At 48.3% G+C, this 22,396-nt stretch overlaps 2 protein-coding genes across 2 annotated transcripts in view; both read right to left on the reverse strand.

Annotated features, from left to right (window-relative positions):
* The window catches only part of LOC128338529 (zinc finger protein 154-like), a 117,951-nt gene extending 108,975 nt beyond the window's left edge, over positions 1-8,976 (reverse strand). The window contains exon 1 of the mRNA XM_053281120.1: positions 8,898-8,976. The gene's annotated coding sequence lies outside the window, so the exon portion shown is untranslated. The remainder of the gene's footprint in view (positions 1-8,897) is intronic.
* The window catches only part of LOC128338544 (zinc finger protein 665-like), a 28,139-nt gene extending 6,409 nt beyond the window's left edge, over positions 1-21,730 (reverse strand). Inside the window, exons 1-6 of the mRNA XM_053281149.1 lie at positions 21,423-21,730; positions 17,478-17,991; positions 16,922-17,039; positions 16,081-16,163; positions 14,649-14,769; positions 12,665-13,742 (exon numbers count right to left, since the gene is read on the reverse strand). Of these exons, the coding sequence (XP_053137124.1) occupies positions 12,665-13,742; positions 14,649-14,769; positions 16,081-16,163; positions 16,922-17,039; positions 17,478-17,991; positions 21,423-21,463 (1,955 nt within the window). The 5' untranslated portion in view covers positions 21,464-21,730. The remainder of the gene's footprint in view (positions 1-12,664; positions 13,743-14,648; positions 14,770-16,080; positions 16,164-16,921; positions 17,040-17,477; positions 17,992-21,422) is intronic.
* Positions 21,731-22,396: the final 666 nt, after the last annotated feature.

Genomic DNA, 22,396 nt, shown 5'->3' on the forward strand with positions numbered 1-22,396 from the left:
TTGGGCTTCGGAAATTCAGCATAGGAAAGGGTGTTTAGTTAGACGTTGCGTCAGGTATTTATACTTTTTTGTGTGTGTGCTTTGCATTGTCCTAAATATCTGTTCTTTGCAACTGAGTAACTAAGATTAGAGCCACCTTTAGAGCCAGCAAGGCGTGTAGAAGAGTCTTGTAACCCACTAAGTATTTTTAAGTGTATCTAAAAAGCTAAAAGCCACAGATGGAACTAGTCTGTAGTAATTTTAATAACAATTATTTTTCTATGTTCTTTACTTTTTACAAGCCTTCTAGGGTTGGTTATTAGCCCCACAGGAGAAAGGGGGCGGGGGCGGAAGGGGGCTTTATCTGGTGTAAAACTCAATAAGAGCTTGACCAAATTAACAATTAACTTTACCTGCAGGCAGACGCCTGGGAGAACAACTGGATTTATACATTTGCTTGTTAGCAAGAAGGAAAAGCCGACTGGGGATCTTTGGTCACTCCAGTTCCCATTCAGAGTAGCCCGTAGGAGAGACCTGGTGGCAGCAGTAACCTACCAGAACCTCTGGCTTTACCATAATTTTTTCTTTTTCTTTTTCTTTCTGGGTTTTGGGAAATTAAAGATTTTTAACAGCCAAGCCGCTTCTCAGATGAATGACCCAGCTGATAGGAGTCCCTCATGAGCTAGGTAACTGAGGCAGAAGCTGTAAACTGGTTTAGCCCGGTCAGGGAGATTAATCATTAACCTGGAAAGGAACATTTCCACACACCAGTCTGCCACACTTAACAAAAAAAACCCACCATGGAGATCCTGGCCAAAGCCATTGGGAAAGATGTTCTCTCAAGATTCAGAGGCACAGATGCTCTCCCCCTGCTGAAGCCTTGAGGGCTAACCGTTTCAAAGGTACCTTCTTGCTTAGTTAGCCAGATTCAAGTCTTCTTAGGCAGTGACAACTTCAAGGCCTACTAGCCAGCAGCTTTGAAAGATGCCCCAGGAAAGGCAGCGTCTTCCAGGGCTGGATTGATGACCAGGGAATAGAAGTCTTCAGTCCCATCTTAACTCCTCCTCCCCAACAAACCCTCCCCTACCTGATCCTGTCCTCCTGAAGCATCTTCTGCTCCCCCGGAAAGAAGAGATGGATGAGGACACCTGGGCAGTCTCATTCCAGCATCTGCCAAAGACACCAAAGTGATGGGAAGGTGGAGGAGAATGAACGAGAGACAGAAACAAGTAGAATTTAAAAATCCTTTTCATGTTGGCATTTTGCAGAATTCAAAATGCAGATATAATGCCAAGAACTCTCTCCATGCATTATACTTTTAAACTGCAGGAGAGGCTGGAGAAGAGGGTCTACCCCCCAAAGAATCAAGGGAGCATAAACTCAGGGCAAGGATTTCAGAGGCTCTCCCTCCATCAAGTCTATCTGAAAGGCAGAGGGGCAAGAGGTTAAAAGAGGAATAGGGCAGGGAAAGGCCTTCCAGGGGACCGATTTTGCACACAGCTCCAGTGGGAAAAATGCGATGTGGGGGCAGGGAAGCACCCTCCCCGAACCTTAAAGGCTACCCCCCTGCCACTGCCGAATTGGCTGAACCACCGAACCTCGAAACTTCCTCTTAAAAGGACTGCCGAACCAGTTCGTGCACATCCCTAGCAGGGGAATTTGAGAGAGTGGGAGAAGAAGGGGGAGTCCGCCCCATCTCTCATTAACTAGCAAGGCCGTACCTCCATCACCCTCTTGTTTGATCCCGCTGGACAGCAGCCTCTGCCTGGTGTCCGATGGAGCCTCCTCTCCCTCAGGGGAATCAGGGCCGGCTTCTGAAAGCAGGTCTTGCATCTGAAAGAGACAGAAGACGCGATTCTCAGGAGAAGGGAACAGGGAGCAGGGGTGCACTCAGGTAATTTTGGAGCTTGGACCTAAAGGCCTTTGGAGCCCCACTCCCCTGCTCCAAGTTAAGCATCATCCTCCATCACCACCACCTCTCTCTCTCTCTCTCTCTCTCTCTCTCTCTCTATCACACACACACACACACACGTATTTTTAACACATGGGGTATATTTATGCAATATGCGGTAGCAGAAAGATTTCAACATGCAATTTGCCAGAAGTGACCACCACACCACCCAAGATAGTCTAAAGAAGATTTGGGGGCCCCCAGGGGGTGTGGAGGCCCTGGATGAAAAAGAAGGTTGATGAAGAGGGGATCTGGGGGGATGGAGTAGATTTGAGCAAGGAGGAGCATGGATAGAAATGCATGGGATAAGGGAGAGGGTTAGAAAGTGAAACACCAAGTGAGCAGAAATTCATGCAGAGCAGAGGAAATCTATTATGAATAAATTTCAGGGGTCAGAGGGCCACTGACAGGGAGAGAGGGATGAGAAAGAGAAGGGTGCAGGGAAGACCCAGAGGAAGCTGCTTTCTATCGAGTCAGACTCTTGGTCCATCTCGTTCAGGATTGTCTACTCTGAGTGGCAGCAGCTCACCAAGGGTTCAGGCAGGAGGCTTTCCCAGCCCTACCTGGAGATGCTGCCAGGGAAGGAATGTGGGACTTGAGAGATTTCCAAGTTCATGGACAACTTTTACCCAGTTTTAGGGTCTCCTGGCTCACCTTCTCGGCTTTCTGCAACTCACAAGGGCTAAGCCAAGCCGCTCTCTCACCTGCTGCTCTTCCGGCTTTTTGTCCTCTTCCCGGCTCAGGAGGAAACCTTCTGCCAGAGCCACTGCCTGGGAAGTGGTCTCCGCTCCGCATTCTCTGACCCAGCTCTCCATCTCCGCCGGCAGGATGTTCAGGAACTGCTCCAGCACCACCAGGTCTACGATCTGCTTCTTGGTGTGCCTTTCCGGCTTCAGCCACCGGCAGCAAAGCCTGTGGAGTTGGCTGCAAACCTCTCGGGGTCTCTCAGCCTCCTGGTTGCAAAGCTGCCTAAAGCTTTGGTGCTGCACACCTGGGCTGGTGGCGTCCTCTTTGACTCCTCCTAGCATCTTCTGCTCAAATTTCTCCCTGAATTCCCTGCTGCTCCCTGCCTGGCTGGCCTTGGGTCCTTTTCATGCTTTTTGACCATCCGAATTTTCCTTTTCTATCTTTAATTCCTGCTCCAAGGCAGCTCTGGAAAATATCTCCATGTTGAGAAATGGAGATTATTGGCACCCAAACTCCACCTCACAGATCTCCTCCCTGTAGGAGAAGGAGAGAAATGCTTAGAGTCAAAGAGGAACTAGAAAGATGGTGTGGAGGGCAGGCAAAGGGGTCTTCCCTTGCGGCCCATGCAGAACCACACCCTCAATCCAGCATCCTTAGCTGATCGCTCCCCTGCCCTCGGCTTTCCCACCCAGGGAGCATCTTGGCTGGTTCCAAGCACTCCATCCTCCCCAGCTTGATTTAGCCCTCAAAGTCCAAGGACAGGTGTGGGTGTTCTGGTGTGCTTTTCAACACCTCCTGCCACCGCTCAGATTCTGATACACCCAAGACCAATATCCCTGTCTTAGGAAGCACTTGTGATAACCGCTGATTATTTTCTTCCCCTATGATAACTTAATGCTGTTGGGTGGCATAACACTTGTGGTGAACTTGGGAGAGGAAAAAAAATCCTTCCAGCACCTAATGGCACAGTGGGGAAATGTCTTGACTAGCAAGCCAGAGGTTGTCAGTTCGAATCCCTGCTGGTCTGTTTCCCGGACTATGGGAAACCCCTCTATCGAGCAACAGTGATCTAGGAAGATGCTGAAAGGCATCATCTCATACTGGACGGGAGATTGCAATGGTCAACCCCTCCTGTATCCTACCAAAGACAACCACACAGGGCTCTGTGGTCGCCAGGAGTCGAAATCGACTTGACGGCACATTTTACTTTACTTTTACCTTGGCAATGTAGAGTTAACAGCCTCTCTTTTACTTACGCTGACTCAATTGATAGGCAAAATGGTTTTATAGGCAAAATATTTGGTTTTCCCTTGCCCATTTGATCTTGAACAACCTTGTAAGGCAGGCTTGGCTGAGAGAAAGCAGAGAGCCTAAGGTCAGCTTTGTGACTTAGTGGGGGTTTGAAGGCGGTGTGTGTGTGTGTCTTTGTCTCTAACCACTACCCCACACTGTGCTGCCAGCATGCTATAATAATGTTCAGCACTCAAAGAGAGAGAGCAGGGGTAGCCAACCTTCAGCATCCAGATGTTGCTGGACTACATCTCCCAGCATTCCCAAGGAGAATTCATGATGGCTGGGGATCCTGGGAGTTGCAGGCCAGCAATCTCTGGGGAGCTGAAAGTTGCTCCCTCCAAAAAATGCAAAATAAGACAGAGGAAGAGATTCCCAGCAGGGGAGTTTCCAGGCAGAAGTTTGGAATTGTTTCACTACTAGAGGCTTGCTCTCGATCCGTATGATCTGGGTGCCCTTTGCACAGCCAACACCTGTTTGGGATCTTATCTCGACTTTGCAGGTGGAACACACTGTATGTGCGTCATGCAAGAGTCGCTGTTGTGAGAACAGTTTGCAGGCTTGCTGGGATAACTCAGAAGTAAATGATTTAATTCCATGGGCTTCCTCTTAAGGAAGAGTCCATAGGATTGCAGCTGTAGAAACGTGGCTTGCTTTTAGAGGTGTGGTGTGTGTGTGTGTGTGTGTGTGTGTGTATGGCCAGTTTTGTTTTTTTTAATTTTTTGGCAAGAGTCCGCACAAATTCCCCGAGTAGGGAGTGGTGGTGGTGGTGGAATGAGAGAAGGGAAAGACATCAGTTACCTGCCCCCTCCTTCTCTTCTCCCCCAATGTGCAGATCCAAGGGGAGGAGTTCCAGAGCAAGCCAGGAGCTGCGTTGCCAGACTTGGTAAGGTAGAGGCAGAGTGTGCCGTCATGTCGATTTTGACTCCTGGCGACCACAGAGCCCTGTGTGGTTGTCTTTGGTAGGATCCAGGAGGGGTTGACCATTGCCATCTCCCGTGCAGTGTGAGATGATGCCTTTCAGCATCTTCCTATATCGCCGCTGCCCGATAGAGGTGTTTCGGGATTCGAACCAGCAACCTTCTGCTTGTTAGTCAAGCGTTTCCCCACTGCGCCAGTCAGCAATACATTGTAGCCCCCACTTCTAGGGGCGTAACTACTATTGGGCAAGGGGAGGCGGTTGCCTGGGGGCCCCACTGCCTTGCCCCCCCCCGAGACACCTCACAGGACTCCCCATTGCCCCCTGCCCAGCCCCAGGTCCCCTCAGCCACTTGCCGGGTTTGCCTTCTCTCCTGCTTGTCCTCCTGGCCGGCAATCCAAGCAGTAGGTGAGCTGCAAAGAGCTCATTTTCTCCCCACCTCTCAGCTGATTGGTGGGGCTTGCAGGGAGTCCTCCGTGAAGCCTGAACTGGAGTAGGCTTGCAGGGAGGCCCCAAGCGAGCAAGCAAGGCAGGCAGGCAGGCAGAGTGGCCCCCACAGCTCTCTGCAGCAGACCCTCCGCCCAGCCCAGCATTTGCCAGGTAGACTGTGAACTCCTTTTGGGGGTCACTCCTCTCCCCCGGATATATAGGGATCTGCTTGCCATAGGGCTATGATATGGGGGTGTGGGGGAAAGACTGAGAAGTCTCTGAATATTTAATTTAAAACAGCTTGGGAAATTTGCTGGCTTAAAAAAAAAACTATCTTAAAAAATCCTATAAGTGGCTTGTTTCATGGCAGAAAATTATAAAAACTTCTGGAACAAACAATATTATATTCATTCATTCATTCATTCATTCATTAATAAATGCACTTATGCTCAAGTTGTTTTGCAACCCAGAAGGTCTGAGTGAGAACTGTGAAGCAGGTGTGGTGCTTTTATTTTATTTTATTTTTCTTGTGTGTGAACTGCTCCCCGATAACTTGCAGGGACTTCAGGGTAAATCTGGCCAACATGTGAATGCAGCACCTCCATTCCAGAGGAGATGTGTCTTAAAGGGCTTTCAAAGCCTCCTGTGAAAAGCCTCCTGCAATCAAACTTGACTGAATTGGTTCAGAATTCTGAGAAAACAAACATAGGCTCACCCTGCATGGTTGAAAGTCTCCTTTGCTAATCTGCAGCGAGGGGCCCATTTTAATAATTAGTGTTTCTAGTGTGTTCTAGGCATTAAAAGGAGCACAAATATATAATACTCAATGTATATCACTATATATTGTGACGTGTGCATGTGTGTATTCAGTGAAATGTATTTCTAGGCAGCATACTTATTTTGAAATATCAGACTTAAATCCTTGGGGGCCTGGGGTGTGCGGAGGCCCTGGACTCTGGCGGGGGGGGGGGGGGGCTCATTTTAAAATCTGGTCTCTGCGCCCACTCCAGCCTTGCTACGCCCCTGCATTGAACCTTCGTACCTTTGTACTTTCGTACCTTTGTACCTTTGTACTTTTGTACCTTCAATATTTTGATCCTTTAATATATATAAATGTGATTGTGGATCTGCAGAGCTGTGTACAGAGCGCCTGAGTGGTATGGGTGTGTGTGTGTGTGTGCACGTGTGATTATGACAACTGATTGGCTTGAGTTTTTCGAGCTTTGCTTGGTGCAAATATCTTGAGCTTGCTGGTTGGCCCAAGTGCCATTGGCTCTGAAACAAACATTTGCGTATTGTTTAGCACGAAAAACAAACATTTGAAACAAACATTTGTGTATTGTTTAGCACTAAGATCCACAAAGTGTCAATTCCTTGAAGGGCATTTTGGCTTCTGATAGATACATCAGTGAGTGGGGGAAAATTGTTCACCTGCTGCTTATATCTGTTAGGTTTTTCTAATTATTTTTTTTTAACTTACAAAGCTTTCAGAGTTGTAAGAGTTAGCTTTAAAAAGTAGTTCTAGCTTAGTCTTAACTTGAATTTTATTGGTTTACTTTATATTGTCTCATATTAATGTTGTGAGCCCCCGAAGCAGTAAGGTATGGGGGGTGGGTAGTGCACAAAATACTTTAAAGGTGAATGAAATTGAAATAAAAGAGCTAAAGACTATGTACGGAGAAAAAATGCAAATCGGATCAGCTTGACATGTGCATGGCCCGGGATTGTGGGTGAATATCTAGAAGGATGTTTTGAGAGCCATGTTGAGTCGTCGTTGTAGCATCAACACTGCGTATTTTAGATTGTGAGCCCTTTGGGGACAGGGATCCATCTTATTTATTTATTATTTCTCTGTGTAAACAGCCCTCAGTCATTTTCGGAAGGGCGGTATAGAAATTGAATAATAATAATAAAATATTTAACATGCTGGGTGAGTTGATTTCCTTGAAACAATGCTGGATATACTGTGTTGAAGTAGACTGTGAATGACCTTAAGCATGTTTCTCTCTGCAGGGAGACCTGTGCACAATGACTGAAAGCTGTGGAAGTCCTAGACCATGCATCCCCAAATGGCGGCCCTCCAGATGTTGCTGAACTACAACTCCCAGCATCCCTAGACACCATTTTTTGTGGCTGGGTATGCTGGAAGTTGTAGTTCAGCAACATCCGGAGGGCCGCAGTTTGGGGATGCCTGTCCTAGGCTCTTTGGCCAAGTACTGGCCCCTCTCCCTAGAAAGAGACACAAGGGGGAGGGTCGGCTTGGCAGCAGGGGCAGCCCCACTTGTGGAGTAGTCTCGGTAGCAAGGCTCCCCTGCTTTCCTACTCATGTCATCCTGGATGCCAGGTGGAGACTAATTTTCTTGTGTGCTCCAATGTGAGCTGTCCAGGGACCAATCCTGTGGCAGCCAATAAAGCATGGTTTGGAATAAAGATGAAAAGGTGTCCCTTCATGCCACTGTCACTGCAGGGGGAGGGAGAGGTGGATTGGTGGTCTGCTGGGTTCCCCATCTTAGCTGAATCCTCCAGTCGTCCTTGTCTCTTCTCCTTTGGAGCAACCTGTTTCTAATACCTCCATGCAAGCACACACCAGCCCCCTGCTAACGGAGCAAAGAGACACCTCTTTAAAAGTGGTGATGATTCTCTTGATTGAAAGGGGGGAGCAACTGGCCCTATCCAGCCCCAGCACAAAATCCCTGGGGGGGGGGCTGTTCCTGGTACCCAACTTATGTATCTTTTTAGAGTGTGAGCCCTTTAGGAAAGTTCACTTTTGAACTATTGACCCTTTGACCCATCGACCCACCCACCCTTTGACCCACCGACCCTTCGAACCTTGCACCCTTCGAACCTTGCACCCTTCGAACCTTTAATATATATAAATGTGATTGTGGATCTGCAGAGCTGTGTACAGAGCGCCTGAGTGGTATGGATGTGTGTGTGTGTGTTTCAGCCAAGATCAAGCTATTCTTGGTCTGTGTGCCTTGCTGAACTGCGAAGGATGGGTGGTGCTTTTATTTTATTTTTCTTGTGTGTGAACTGCTCCCCAATAATTTGCAGGGACTTCAGGGTCAATCTGGCCAACCTGTGAATGCAGCACCTCCATGCCAGAGGAGAGGTGTGTTAAAGGGCTTTCAAAGCCTCCTGTGAAAAACCTCCTGCAAACAAACTTTACTGAATTTGTTCAAAATTCTGAGAAAACATACATAGGCTCACCCTGCATGGTTGAAAGTCTCCTTTGCTAATCTGCAGCGAGGTTCCCATTTTAATAATTAGTGTTTCTAGTGTGTTCTAGGCATTAAAAGTAGCACAAATGTATAGTACTCAATGTATATCACTATATATTGTGAAGTGTGTGTGTGTGTGTATTCAGTGAAATGTATTTCCGGGCAGCATACTTATTTTGAAAGATCAGACTTAAATCCTTGGGGGCCTGGGGTGTGCGGAGGCCCTGGACTTTGAGGGTCTGGGGGCCCATTTTGAAATCTGGTCTCTGGGCCCACTCCAACCTTGCTACGCCCCTGCCCACCACAAGGAGATCATCAGTCTAGAGTCATTGCATAAGCAGAGCAGTGTAAATCACAGGAAAGCCATTTTTTAAAAAACCAAAAGCCTGTTATGAGAGCAGGATGCAAAACATGCACGTACCTTGGGGTCCAAGCAGGGTTGCTTTATGCATTAATAGCCGAGCCTCTGTCAGGCCTCTGTTCGGGTCCCTATGGCCGAGCTGCGGTTTGCAATTGCAAAGCCAGAAAAGCCGGCTGAGCCAGCTCAGCAAGCAGAATACACCAGACTACTTCAGCCACCTAGAGGCAAAAACGTCTACAGGCATGCTGCACTCGGGAGCCCCCATGGTTATGTTAGGTACACTTACAAGCATAAGCATGTCTGCATTGCAAGCCTGGAAAAGTTTCCTGTTTTCTCATTATCTGCAGCGGGGTGGTGGGGGTGGGGGAGGGAGGGCACAGTTGGCCCCTTTGCACTTCCAGACTTGGGGGTCCCACTTCATCCGTGGAAAGTCTCGTAGCCCTGATTTCTGGAAGCGTCTCTCGCCTTTGCTGGGATTATTGGAAATGGATCTTTGCATCTCTGCTGGGCTCCCAGCAGCATCACTTTCCGGAGTAGCTCTTATGCATTTAGATTCATGCCTCAATCTTTGTTTGTTATGGGACAAGAGATAGCTTAAACATTCCTTCCGTCTTGGGTTCTTAAATATTTGTTTGGTTGTTTATTTATTTATATATTTCAATATAGTTTAGAGGCTCTTTCGAGACTCTGCTTTCCTGTCTGGACATTTCGCAATGCCCACCGGCTTCACTGCTCCCTTCTCTCTTCTCTAAATCACAAACTCATAGGGCAGTTTTGAAAGCTGCATTACATTTTAAAGTTTCCATTATCTGAAATCTTTTTATTCACACACACACACACACACACACACACACACACACACTTACTTCTGCCTGTCCAACTTCCCCTGAACTACAAAATAATTGCTTCCCAGATCATTGCTTCCCAGCTACCACAAGACCAGGAGAGCTGGTCTTGTGGTAGCAAGCATGACTTGTCCCCATAGCTAAGCAGGGTCTGCCATGGTTGCATATGAATGGGAGACTAGAAGTGTGAGCACTGAAAGAGATTCCCCCTCAGGGGATGAAGCCGCTCTGGGAAGAGCAGAAGGTTCCAAGTTCCCTCCCTGGCGGCATCTCCAAGAGAGGGCTGAGAGAGATTCCTGCCTGCAACCTTGGAGAAGCCGCTGCCAGTCTGTGAAGACAATACTGAGCTAGATGGACCAAGGGTCTGGCTCAGTATATGGCAGCTTCTGATGTTCCTTACAAGTAGCTAGGAACCTTTACCTTCCAGATGCAGCAGGGGTTTCCTTCAGGTAACTCTGGAGGGGAGGCTGGAGTTGTCTGGCCAGCAACCTCCGTTCCTGCTGGTACCCTTCAATGTCCCCAGGAGGTGAGTGAGTGGGTGGGACAGAAGAGAGGGGGACGGATCCCCTAGAGACCTTTCTGCTGACCCCACCTGCAACCTCCTGGGGGAAATCTATTCCCTCCAGGGCTTTGATCACAGGTCCCCCAGCAGGGAGGGAGCTCCTTAGAAATATAATGGTCAAGACATTTGCATGCCGGTTATTTCCCCATCCATGCTCCTGGCAGAGATTAGGAGGTCAAAAAATGAAGATATCCCCGTTTCAGACCAATGCATAAGAGTCTGAAGAATACAATGGGATATCTATCTATCTATCTATCTATCTATCTTATTAAACCTCTTTATAGGACTATCTAGAGCAGGCCTGCTCAACTTAGGCCCCCCAGCTGTTTTTGGACTACAACTCCCATAATTCTCAGCCACAGCAGCCAATAGCCAGGGATTATGGGAATTGTAGGCCAACATCTGCAGGAGGGCCAAAGTTGAGCAGGCCTGCTCTAGAGAGAATGCCTAGATCATGAAGAAAATTGCTTCCCCTGAAGATGCCAACAACCTCCTAAAAACCTCCTAAAAAGATTAGGAGGTCACCTGGATCTGAGTCATCTCATTCTAAATGTGGAGCCTAGGGTTGGGGGGAACAAGCTCCAGAGCATAGGCAGAGTGTCAACCCAAAAGTCAGAAAGCCAGAAGAAACACATTATTAATTAATAAATTAAGTGTTACTATTAATAATAATTATTAAATATATATCCCACTCTTGCTCCAAGGAGCCCAAAGCGGTGTACTACATACCTGAGTTTCTCTTTCACAACAACCCTGTGAAGTAGGCTAGGCTGAGAGAGAAGTGACTGGCCCAGAGTCACCCAGCAAGTCTCATGGCTGAAGGGGGATTTGAACTCGGGTCTCCCCGGTCTTAGTCCAGCACTCTAACCACTACACCACACTGGCTCTTTCAAGGAGAATTTGCACTAGACACGTTCCAGCCGGAATTCACTCCAAGCATCTGTCCCCAACACCCAACCCTCCGACTCCCTCCCCACAACCAGGACCCATGCTGACCCACCTGGAGAGCATAGAGGTGCCCCCTGTACAAAGAAACCATATTCGTGTGGCGTTGCTCAGTCTCCTGCAAGCAAAGACAGACCCTGTCACTGAAACAGACTGGCCCAGAGTCACCCAGCTAGTCTCATGGCTGAATGGGGATTTGAACTCGGGTCTCCCGGTCCTAGTCCCGCACTCTAACCACTACACCACGCTGGCTCTCATCTCATCTCAGTCGCATGAGGGCCGATTGAAATACATTTTGCCAGAAGTAGGGTTCTCTTCTGGAAGTGTTTGCTGGTGCTCCGAGGCAGTCTGCAGGCAGACTGACCCCTTGGCTGGAGGATCCGGGGGAGGGAAAGGTAAGGCCCTTTCCCCCCTACTATCCTGGACCATTCCCAGACTTTGATTTTACCATGGAAGGGCAGGTGTGCGTTCACATTTCGTCCAGATTTACGTCGAAGTCCCGGCAAACTATTGGGGAGAACTCCATACACAATTCGGGTTTTTCATTGCACATGGGGGCTTAGCCCAATTCATGTCCGGTTTTTTAAAATTCCACTTTTTGTGTTAAGTTTTTCGAAATATCCGAGATTCCCCGGAACTCACAGTACTTTGCCCCTCTTAATCTGTGGTAAATCCCTCCCCAGCTGGGCTGTCTGGGAAAGGCCCAGGAGGAAAAGAGCACTCACCAGCGGCAAGGAGGAGAGCTGGTCTTGTGGTAGCAAGCAGGACTTGTCCCCTTAGCTAAGCAGGGTCTGCCCTGGTTGCATCTGAATGGGAGACTTGATGTGCGTGAGCCTGGTCATTTGGTTGTTTTGTAAATACACCTTTATAAATGAATTGTATTATTATTGCACTGATATTCCTAAAACCTCATCATTATTGTCAACAGACTGTGTTCATAACACGCTTGCGAAGTCCCACCGTTAGAGAAAGTCCCTGGCACTTTCCCAGCCCTACCTGGAGATTCGGGCAGGGATTGAACCTGGAGCCTTCTGTATGAAAAGCCAGTGATCAACTACTAAGCTATTGGCGCTTCTGATGAACATACGCAGCTCCCCAACTCAGTCACACACTTCGTCCATCCAGCTCACACTTGTCTACACTAACCAAGACAGAAAGGTAATCAAAAGGCACAGAAGAGAAAGTGAATGCTGTGATACAGTAATATTCGTGAATCAATTGGAACTAGTTATGCACATTTATTCACAACACAGTCCCCAGAAACTCAACTATAAACACTGGTTCACAATCCCCCCCAAAGGTAAGAAATCAAGTAACAAGAAGAAACTTCACAAGGTTTTCTATTTCACACAGTGAGAAAGATTCCAGGTTTGTCCTTCCTTTCATGTGTGTGATTATTGCCCTGTATGAGTTTGACTTACTCCTGAAGCTCTTTCGGCACTCCAAGCATTCATGTCCTTTTCCCCCCAGTGTGGGTTCTAGAATGTATAGCAAGCTGTCCACTCTGGCGGAAGCTCTTGCCACACTCCAAGCATTTATATGGTTTCTCTCCAGTGTGGGTCCTACGATGCCTAGTAAGAGCTGAACTCATGCTGAAGCTCTTTCCACACTCCAAGCATTCATGTGGTCTCTCCCCAGTGTGGGTTCTATGATGCATAGTAAGATTTCCCCTCGTGCTGAAGCTCTTTCCACACTCCAAACATTTATGCGGTTTCACCCCAGTGTGGATTCTCTGGTGTACAGTAAGGTGTCCACTCCGGATAAAGCTCTTTCCACACTCCAAACATTTATGTGGTTTCTCACCAGTGTGGGTTCTTTGGTGTAAAGTAAGAGCTCCCTTCTCACTGAAGCTCTTTCCACACTCCAAGCATTTATATGGTTTCTCACCAGTGTGGATTCTCTGGTGTATAGTAAGAGTTCCAGTTGTGCTAAAGCTCTTTCCACACTCCAAGCATTTATGTGGTTTCTCCCCAGTGTGGGTTCTATGATGTTTATTAAGAGCTCCGCTCGTGCTGAAGCTCTTTCCACACTGCAAGCATTTATGTGGTTTCACCCCAGTTTGGATTTTATAGTGTATAGAAAGATGTCCACTCTGGCTGCAGCTTTTTCCACATGCCATGCATTTATGAGGTTTCTCCCCGGTCTGGGTACTGTGGTGTAAGGTAAGGTTTCCACTTGTGCTGAAGCTCTTTCCAAACTCCACACATTCAGAGGGTTCCTCTCCAGTGTGGATTCTGTGATGTAAGATAAAGTTTCCACTCGTGCTGAAGCTCTTTCCACACTCCAAGCATTTGTATGGTTTCTCCCCTGTCTGCATTTCCCACTGAGGTTGAGAGGTTGGTTCTGAATTGAAACTTTTCCTACGTGGAGGGGAGAGGATTTGCTCTTTTTCTCTCTGCACTATTTGTTTGATTCCATGATGAGAAGGGGATGATCCATTCCTGCTCTTCCACTTTGCCGCCATTTTTCGGTTCTGTTGTTCCTTCTTTTTCCTTCTTGCACCTCCCAAGATTTCTCCGCTGGGTTTTCCCTCATTCTTCCAACTGTCGCCTTCTGAAACCAAAAGAGAAAACCGATCAGAGCCTGAGATAGAAAAAGAGCCTTCAGGAGAACCTATGAGAAGAACTGGTGGAAACGCAAAGATGGGGCTGGCATCTTTTGCCATATTTGATAGCTATGGGGTTACGCTAAAAGTTATAGGACTGAGAGGAAGGAAAGAATGGAAAATACCTTGCAAATTGAACTGGCTTCAGAACCTTATGTCCTGAAGCTGAAGCAGGAAATCAGGGAGGCATCAACGTGAGACAGAGTTGTAATCATGGGTGGCTTTCATCACCCTCACTCAGCATCTGTTCCCATCTGAGGCCACCTCATATCTTCAGGATCAGTCAGAGAAGGGTTCAGTTTTGTTTCGGGCAATAATATCCCACCCTTATCCTCCTTATTACCCCCACTCCAAAACCATCTGATGAAGGAGATCAGAGATGCCACCGAAGAGCCTCATTGCTGAGCTTTGAGGGAGTACCTGAACCCAGATCTTCCAGGTTCTAGGCTGACGCTAACCACTAGGCTTGTTCACACAAACAGACTTAGGGCAGGTTCATCCTTCCTCATAGTTGTCCCCAGCTGCTGACTGAGGTTGGGTAAAAACCTCTCCTGCCCAAACTGCTGCTGCCCACAGGATCACTTCCTCTCGCTCCCACCTTGGTCTTCAGCGGCAGATGACCGGCAAATTGAAGAGCACTCCGCTTTCGATTTAGGGAAGGCGGCTTCTCCTAACCCAAGCCCGGCTGTGTCAACAAGCCTTCTCTATCGCACTGGCTCTCTGGCCCATAAATGGATCAAACTCAAGACCTGGGCAATATTTCCACCATGTTCTCACCAGCTTCGCAAACTGGACCAATCTCTCTCTCATGTTGACTTTCCCCTTCCAGAGAAGAAAAGAAAAAGGAGTCTTACCCACAGAGGCCAGATTTGCAGCATTCTCCTCCATGACTTCTCCGTGCAGGGCTCTTTGGGCTGGATCCAGCAGCGCCCATTCCTCCTCCGTGAAATGCATGGCCACATCCTCAAAGGTCACCTAGCCAGGAAAGAAGAAGGAAACATTTGATCTCTTGCAGTTTGTTTATTTTATTTTATTTGATTTGATTTCTATACCGACCTTCTAAAAATAGCTCAGGGTGGTTTACACAGAGAAATAATAAATAAATAAGATGGCTCCCTGTCCCCAAAGGGCTCACAATCTAAAAAGAAACGTAAGATACACACCAGCAACAGTCACTAATAACAGAATGTGTCTTTCTCTTCTAAGCACAATCCAAAAGGGTCGTTCAAGAAAAGGGTTGTAAGAAGGTTGGGGAATGTTCTCCTGCAGGCTCATCAGTTACTACACCTGATCTTAGCCAAAAGGCCGAGAAACAGCCACTCCCCAATGTACAATCAAAGCTCCATAAATATTGAATTAATGAAGCCCCCAAACTTACAAACACCAACCTGTGCATACAAAGAAGCCATTCTTCTTGGGAACTCAATGAGTTCTGAGTTATTAACATGCAGCTTAGAAGTTTATAAGCTTCTCAGTTGGGGATTCGCTGTACTGCTTTTCAACAAGGAGGTTAAAAATGCTTTACGTAGCAAAAAAAGGTTATTCATTTATTTATTTAACATATTTTTATACCGCCCAAAACTTGCATCTCTGGGCGGTTTACAACAATATAAAAACAACATGAAAGCACTAGTTAAAAACACAAACAAGAAATTTAAAACACAACAATTTAAATTTTTTAAAACAATATTCTAACAACACATTAAAAACAATCAAAACCGTATCAGTTAAAAGCCTGGGTGAACAGATGCGTCTTTAACGACTTTTTAAAAATGGTCAGAGATGGGGAGGCTCTTATTTCACGAGGGAGCTCATTCCAAAGCCTTGGGATCCTGCCCTGTTTCAAAGGGGTTCCGATTTTCACCAGAAACCCACAGAGGAGACACCAGCCAAAGCCACTGGGAAAGACGCTCTCTTGAGATGAAGAGGCATAGATGCTGTCCCCCTGTTAAGGACTTGAGAGCTAACCATTCCAGAGGCACCCCTTTGCCTAGTTACCCAGACTCAAGTCTTCCTAGCCGGTGGTGACTTTAAGGGCTACTAGCCAGCAGCTTTGACAGGAGCCCAAGGATTCTCCTATGTCCAGAGGGACGAGCTTCTTCCAGGCCCAGAGGGATGATGATGATGATAATAATAATAATAATAAATTCGATTTCTATACCGCCCTTCCAAAAATGGCTCAGGGCGGTTTACAAAGAGAAACAACAAACAAATAAGATGGATGACCAAGGAATAGAGCTACTCTGTCCATCCCACGTCCTGCTCCCCCAACAATCTCTCCCCTACCTGATCCGGTCCTCCTGAAGCTTCTTCCGCTCCACTGGAAAGGAGAGATGGCTGAGGATTCCTGGGCCCTATCCTTCCAGCACCTGCAAGGGACACAAAAGGGATGGGGAGATGGAGGAAAAATTGTGGGAATGGAGTCTTGAAATTTCTCTCCACTCTGCCTTTCGGCAGAATTCAACATGCAGATTTGGACACATGATCAACGACTGTCTTAAGCTATTATACTTTTAAACTGAAGGAGAGGCGGGAGAAACGTGCCTACCCCTACAAACAGAATCAAGGGAACATAAAAGCAGGGCAAGGATTTCAGAGGCTGTCCTTCTACCAAGTCGATCAGAAAGGCAGAGGGGTAAGAGATCAAAAGAGGAATGGGGCATGGAAAGGCCTTCCAGGGGAGGAGTTTCGGACGCTCCCTCCCAGGATGGTTTTTCCAAAGCGAGGATGGTTGGAGAGCTGAGCTGATCTTGCAGCAAAGGTAAGGTAAAGTGTGCCGTCAAGTCAATTTCGACTCCTGGTGCCCAAAGAGCCCTGTGTTTTTCTTTGGTAGAACCAGACTCGAATCGGACCAGGCCTGTTTGATGTTGGCACCTCCCCAATGCGCCCCGAAACCAAACCGTGTGGGTGTCGCATTTTTTTCGTGCGGTCTTCGGCCCGTTGCGACCTGCCCTCTGTGGCCATTTTGGAGGCCACGGCACATCCCCAATGTCTTTCGAAGGTTCCAGAGGCTGGAAGGGAGCATCTTCCTCAAATGGGTTCAGGGGGACATCAAAGCAGACCACAAACAGCAGGGATAGTTGAGAGAGAAGGAGAATAAGGGGGTGTCCACCTCATCTCGCATTACCTAGTAAGGCCATACCTCCATCGCCCTCTTGTGAGATCCTGCTGGACGGCAGCCTCTGACTGGTGTCTGATGGAGCCTCAGGGAAATCAAGGGCTGCTTCTGACAGCAGGTCTTGCATCTGAAAGTGACCGAAGAAAAGATTATCAGCAGCAGGGAAGAGACAGAGAGGGATTAGAGAGGGAATGGTGCGGGAGAAATCCACAGGAAGCTGCCTTATACTGAGTCAGACCCTTGATCCATCTCGCTCAGGACTGCCTACTCTGACTGGCAGCAGCTCACCAAGTGCTCAGGAAGGAGTCTCTCCCAGCCCTACCTGGAGATGCTGCCAGGCGTGGAACCTGGGACTTTATGTGTGCAAAGCAGATGCTCTACCACTAAGCTGGGCTATGGCCTGATCCCCAAGAAGTCCCCTGACCCACAAGGCATTGAGGTGGGTGGATCATCTCCATGAGCCATTTCCAGGTTCTTGGGCAACTTCTGCCCAGTTTTAGGGTCTCCTGGCTCACCTTCTTGGCTTTCTGCAACTCACAAGGGCTAAGAGAAGCTGCTCTCTCACCTGCTGCTCTTCCGGCTTCTGCTCCTCTGCCCGGCTCAGGAGGAAACCTTCAGCCAGAGCCACCGCCTGGGAAGTGGTCTCCGCTCCGCATCCCCTGACCCAGCTCTCCATCTCCGCGGGCAGGATGGTCAGGAACTGCTCCAGCACCACCAGGTCTACGATCTGCTTCTTGGTGTGCCTTTCTGGCTTCAGCCACCGGCAGCAAAGCCTGTGGAGTTGGCTGCAAACCTCTCGGGGCCCCTTGGCCTCCCAGTAGCAGAACTGCCTGAACCTTTGATGCTGCACATCTGGGCTGGTGGCGTCCTCTTCAACTCCCAGCATCTTCTGCTCAGCTCTTTCCCAGAACTCCCTGCTGCTCCCTGCCTGGCTGGTCTCAGGGCCTTTTCCTGCTTCCCAGCCATCCGAATCTTCCTTTTCTATCTTTAATCCCTGCTCCAAGGCAGCTCCGAAAAATATCTCCATGTTGAGGGATGGAGATGTTTGGCACCCAGATTCCACCTTATGGATCTCCTCCCTGTAGGAGAAGGAGAGAAATGCAAAGAGTCAAAGAGAAACTAGAAAGACAGTGTGTGGGGCAGGTTGTGGGGTGTGTGTGTGTGTGAGTGTGTCTTCCCTTGAAGGCCACAGAACCAGGATCTCAATCCAGCATAAGACAGAAGACCAGCATAAGACAGGACACTAGAGCATGACTCATAAAAAGAGAGCCAGCGTGGTGTAGTGGTTAGAGTGCTGGACTAGGTCTGGGAAGACCCGAGTTCAAATCCCCATTCAGCCATGATGCTAGCTGGGTGACTCTGGGCCAGTCACTTCTCTGTCAGCCTAGCCTACTTCACAGGGTTGTTGTGAAAGATAAACTCAAGTATGTAGTACACCGCTCTGGGCTCCTTCAAGGAAGAGCGGGATATAAATGTAAAATAAAATAAAATAAAATAAAATAAAATAAAATAATAAATAAATAAATAAATAAATAAATAAATAAATAATATAATTGTAGTTCTGCAACATCTGGATGCTGACGGTTGCCCACCCCTGCTCTCTTTGAGCGATGAACCATATGCTAGCAAGCTGGCAGGACAGGGTGGGGTAGTGGTTAGGGACAAAGACACCCCCCCACCTTCAAATCCCTACTAAGTCACAAAGCTGACCCGAGACCGCTTTGGGGCTTGCTGCTCTGGTCAGCTTTGTGACTTAGTAGGGATTTGAAAGTGGGGGTGTCTTTGTCCCTAACCACTACCACTAACCACTAACCCTAACCACTAAATACAACAAAATTATTTATTTCCATCTTCTTTATTATTTCTCAGTATAAACTGCCCTGAGCCATAGGAACAGAGGAAACTGCCATATACTGAGTCAGACCATTGGTCTATCTCGCTCAGTATTGTCTTCACAGACTGGCAGCAGCTTCTGCAAGGTTGCAGGCAGGAATCTCTCTCAGCCCTATCTTGGAGATGCTGCCAGGGAGGGAACTTGGGACCTTCTGCTCTTCCCAGAGTGGCTTCATCCGCTGAGGGGAATATCTTGCAGGGCTCACACTTCTAGTCTCCCGTTCATATGCAACCAGGGCAGACCCTGCTTAGCTAAGGGGACAAGTCATGCTTGCCGCCACCAGACCAGCTTGCTACCACAAGAGCCATTTTTGGAAGGGTGGTATAGAAATCAAATCAAATCAAATCAAAAAATAAATATGAAGAGATAGAAAATAGTCAGAGGAAGAGATTCTCGGCCACAGAACAGAGAGAGAGAGAGAGAGAGAGAGAGAGAGAGAGGGCTATTAGAAAGAGAATGTTGCAGGAAAAAGCCAGAGGAAGGTGGCCTTGTGCTGAGTCAGACCCTTGGTCCATCTGGCTCAGGATTGTCTGCACTGACCGGCAGCAGCTCACCAAGGGTTCAGGCAGGAGTCCTTCCCAGCCCCGCCTGGAGATGCTGCCAGGTAGTAATCCTGGCTCCCCGCCCCCCCAGCAGGATTGCTGGCTGCCAAGCAGATACGCTACTACGGGGCCCCATCCCCTAGGGGGAAACCTCTTGCAGAGCTCTCATGGAGTCTCCCGTCCAAATGCAAACCAGAGCAAACCCTGCTTAGCCCAGGGGAGAATTCATACTTGCTGCCCCAGGACCAGCTCTCCTCCCACGAAGCGGTCCTTTTAAGTCCTGATCAAAGGAAAGCCATTTCAAAGAGCAGGATAGAAAATGTGCACGTACATCTGGGTCCAAGGAGTGTTGCTTTGTGGCTTAAGAGCTGCTGGACCGACAGACCCCCAAGCCTCGGCTTGCTCCTTTCGCTTGCCCGGAAGCAGAAATCCCGGCTGAGCATGCTCAGTAGCCAGAATTCACTAGACTGGCTTCAGCCTCCTAGAGCCAGAGAACACATCTCTCCAGATATGCTGGAGAGATTTTGGATCCACAAGGGCGGCTGAAACAGGGGTGTAGCTATCATTGAGCGGATGGGTTCAAAGAGACCGCCTCCCCCCCCAGCTCCTGAGGGGCCCCCCAGCTCTCCACCCCTCCCTATTTTCTTCATTATCTCCTTCACTCCAAGCCCCCCCCCCACACACACACACTAGCTACACCCCTGAATTGAAACAGAGGATGCTCTTCTGTTTGGACACTTTGCAATGCCCATTAGTTTCTCGGTTTGCTCCTTCCCCGCCCCCATCCACGAAAAACACATGCAATGGTTTTTAAAGCTGCATTGCCATATTAGCTTTCAATTTTTTTAAAAAAATAGTTTCATTCAAGCACACACACACACACAAATACAAATGTATTTCATTACTAACGCAATGTTCAGTCACGCCACCCTCATGTGCTTCGTTGCCAAAATGGGTATTTCATTGGCTTCCCCCCACCTTCCCATTTTTATTTATTTATTATAGTAAAAGAACAAAGCGTGATTACGTCTCTCGAAACACAGAAGAAGGTTAAGGCCTTTAAAGTGATTCGGAGATCAAGAACAAGAAAACGTTTAAAACAAAGCAGAAAGGGCAAAAAAGGGGGAGAAAAAGATAAGATTACTTCCACCAGCTGAGCTGGTCTTAATGCAAACATAATTATGCTAGGTATACAAGACAGATTACAAATCAAAACCAGATCTTGGGAACAAATGATGGCCTTGTCGCGTATTAAAGTTTATGATGCAAATATAAATATAAATGCAAAATAAAATAAAATAAAATAATAATTAATAGGTTCCTAGACAAGCATGAATGACTATTGAGACGCTGATCATATAAGCAGTAACCTTGGAGATAGGAGCATAATCCCATAATTTTAATATTTCATTGGCTTTTAGGGTTGGGAGGGACCTCAGAGGCCATCTAATCCACCCCCTGCTCAGTGCGGGAAAAGGCTACAGCATTTCTGAGAGGGGCCACCCAGCCTCCCCTCCACTCCCCAGCCAAGGAGGGTCCCCCAAGCGCAGCCTGTTCCACTAACTCCAGCTGTTCCACTAACTCCAGCTGCTAGCTCTGTAGCCAGCTGCTGCCCTGTCCTGAAATGGAGAGGAAGGGAGGGCAGAGCTGATCCAATACCCATTAAACTCCTTTTAACATTATTTTAACTCCCACCCCAATTCCCTGGCCACTGGCTGCTGCTGAACTCTGCATGCTTTGCCCAGATTTGCAGGTGGGGGGGGGGTACCAGCAAGGAAGGAAGGAAGGTGGGGGGAGATGGTCCCGGCATCACTAAAAGGCTTTGGGAGAGGAGCACTCACACCACCTTTCCCTAAACGACAACATAAATGCTTCCCAGCTGTTGGAAGAAGGCGCCTCCCTTACCTTCCAGATGCCGGGATTTCCTTCAGGTAGCTCTGGTGGGGAGGCTGGAGTTGTCTGGTCAGTAGCAACCTCCTTTCCTGCTGGTTCCCTTCAATGTCCCCAGGAGGTGAGTGGGTGGGAGAGGAGAAGGGAAGAGAAGGGTTAGGGTTAGGGCTGACCTCCTACATACCTTTCTGCTGACTCCCACCTGCAATCTCTTGGGAAATCCATTCCCTCCAGGGATTCACTCACAGGTATTGCTCACATGACCCCAGGCATGGAGGAGGCACCTTAGAAAACACAATGGCCCAGACATGGGCACCTGAGTAATTTCAACCATCTGTGCTCCTGGCAGAGATAAGGAGGCCGCCTGGCTCTGAGCCATCTCATTCTAAAGGTGAAGCCTGGTGTGAGGGGAAGCGAGCTCCTGAGCCTAGGCAGAGTGTAAACCCCAAAGTTAGAAAGCAAGAAGAAGAAGAAAATCCCAGTCACATGAGGGCTGATTGACATACACTTTGCCAGAGCGATGGTGCTCTTCCAGGAGTGTTTATTGGCACTCTAAGACAGACTCAAGGAGAGCAACCAAGGCGAAGTGGGTCACCTAAGGGTCCCGAGGTGGGGTCTAGGACTCCCAGGGCTCTTTGGTACCTTAAAGGGCAAAGGCTGCTCATGCGAAGACAAGGCAGATGGCTTGCCACAGCAACTTCTTGGATGGATGGATGGACACCAGTGTCTAACTGCTAGGCTTTCCCTCTCTCTCTCTCCCTAGATGTGCTGCTGGGGGTCGCGAAGCTGCTGTGACACCTGGTCTGGAGGATCCAGAGCTTCCAGGGCAAAGCGGGGAGGGGATCACGGTGGGGATGAAAAGGAGAAAGAAACGGAGGGGAGGGGAAGGGAAGGGAAGGCCCTTTGCTTTAGTGTTCTTCTGGTTTTCTTCCAAACTCAAATCCCACCAGGTCACAGTCAAAGCTCCTTCCAGAGCTAGAGAAGGTGGGGCAGGATTCCATTGGGGTGAATCCTTTACTGTCCACGATTCACAGTAGGTTGCCACTTTCTGCTCTATTTCAATGTGGACAAACCCCTCTCTCCCCATCAGATTCCTGGGGGTGAAGGGTCCAAACTCTCCCTAGAAGGGGCGGGGCATTCCTTGGCCTCCAGAGGCAT

Source organism: Hemicordylus capensis, chromosome 16 (assembly GCF_027244095.1).
Source record: "Hemicordylus capensis ecotype Gifberg chromosome 16, rHemCap1.1.pri, whole genome shotgun sequence".
NCBI classification, from domain to species: domain Eukaryota; kingdom Metazoa; phylum Chordata; class Lepidosauria; order Squamata; family Cordylidae; genus Hemicordylus; species Hemicordylus capensis.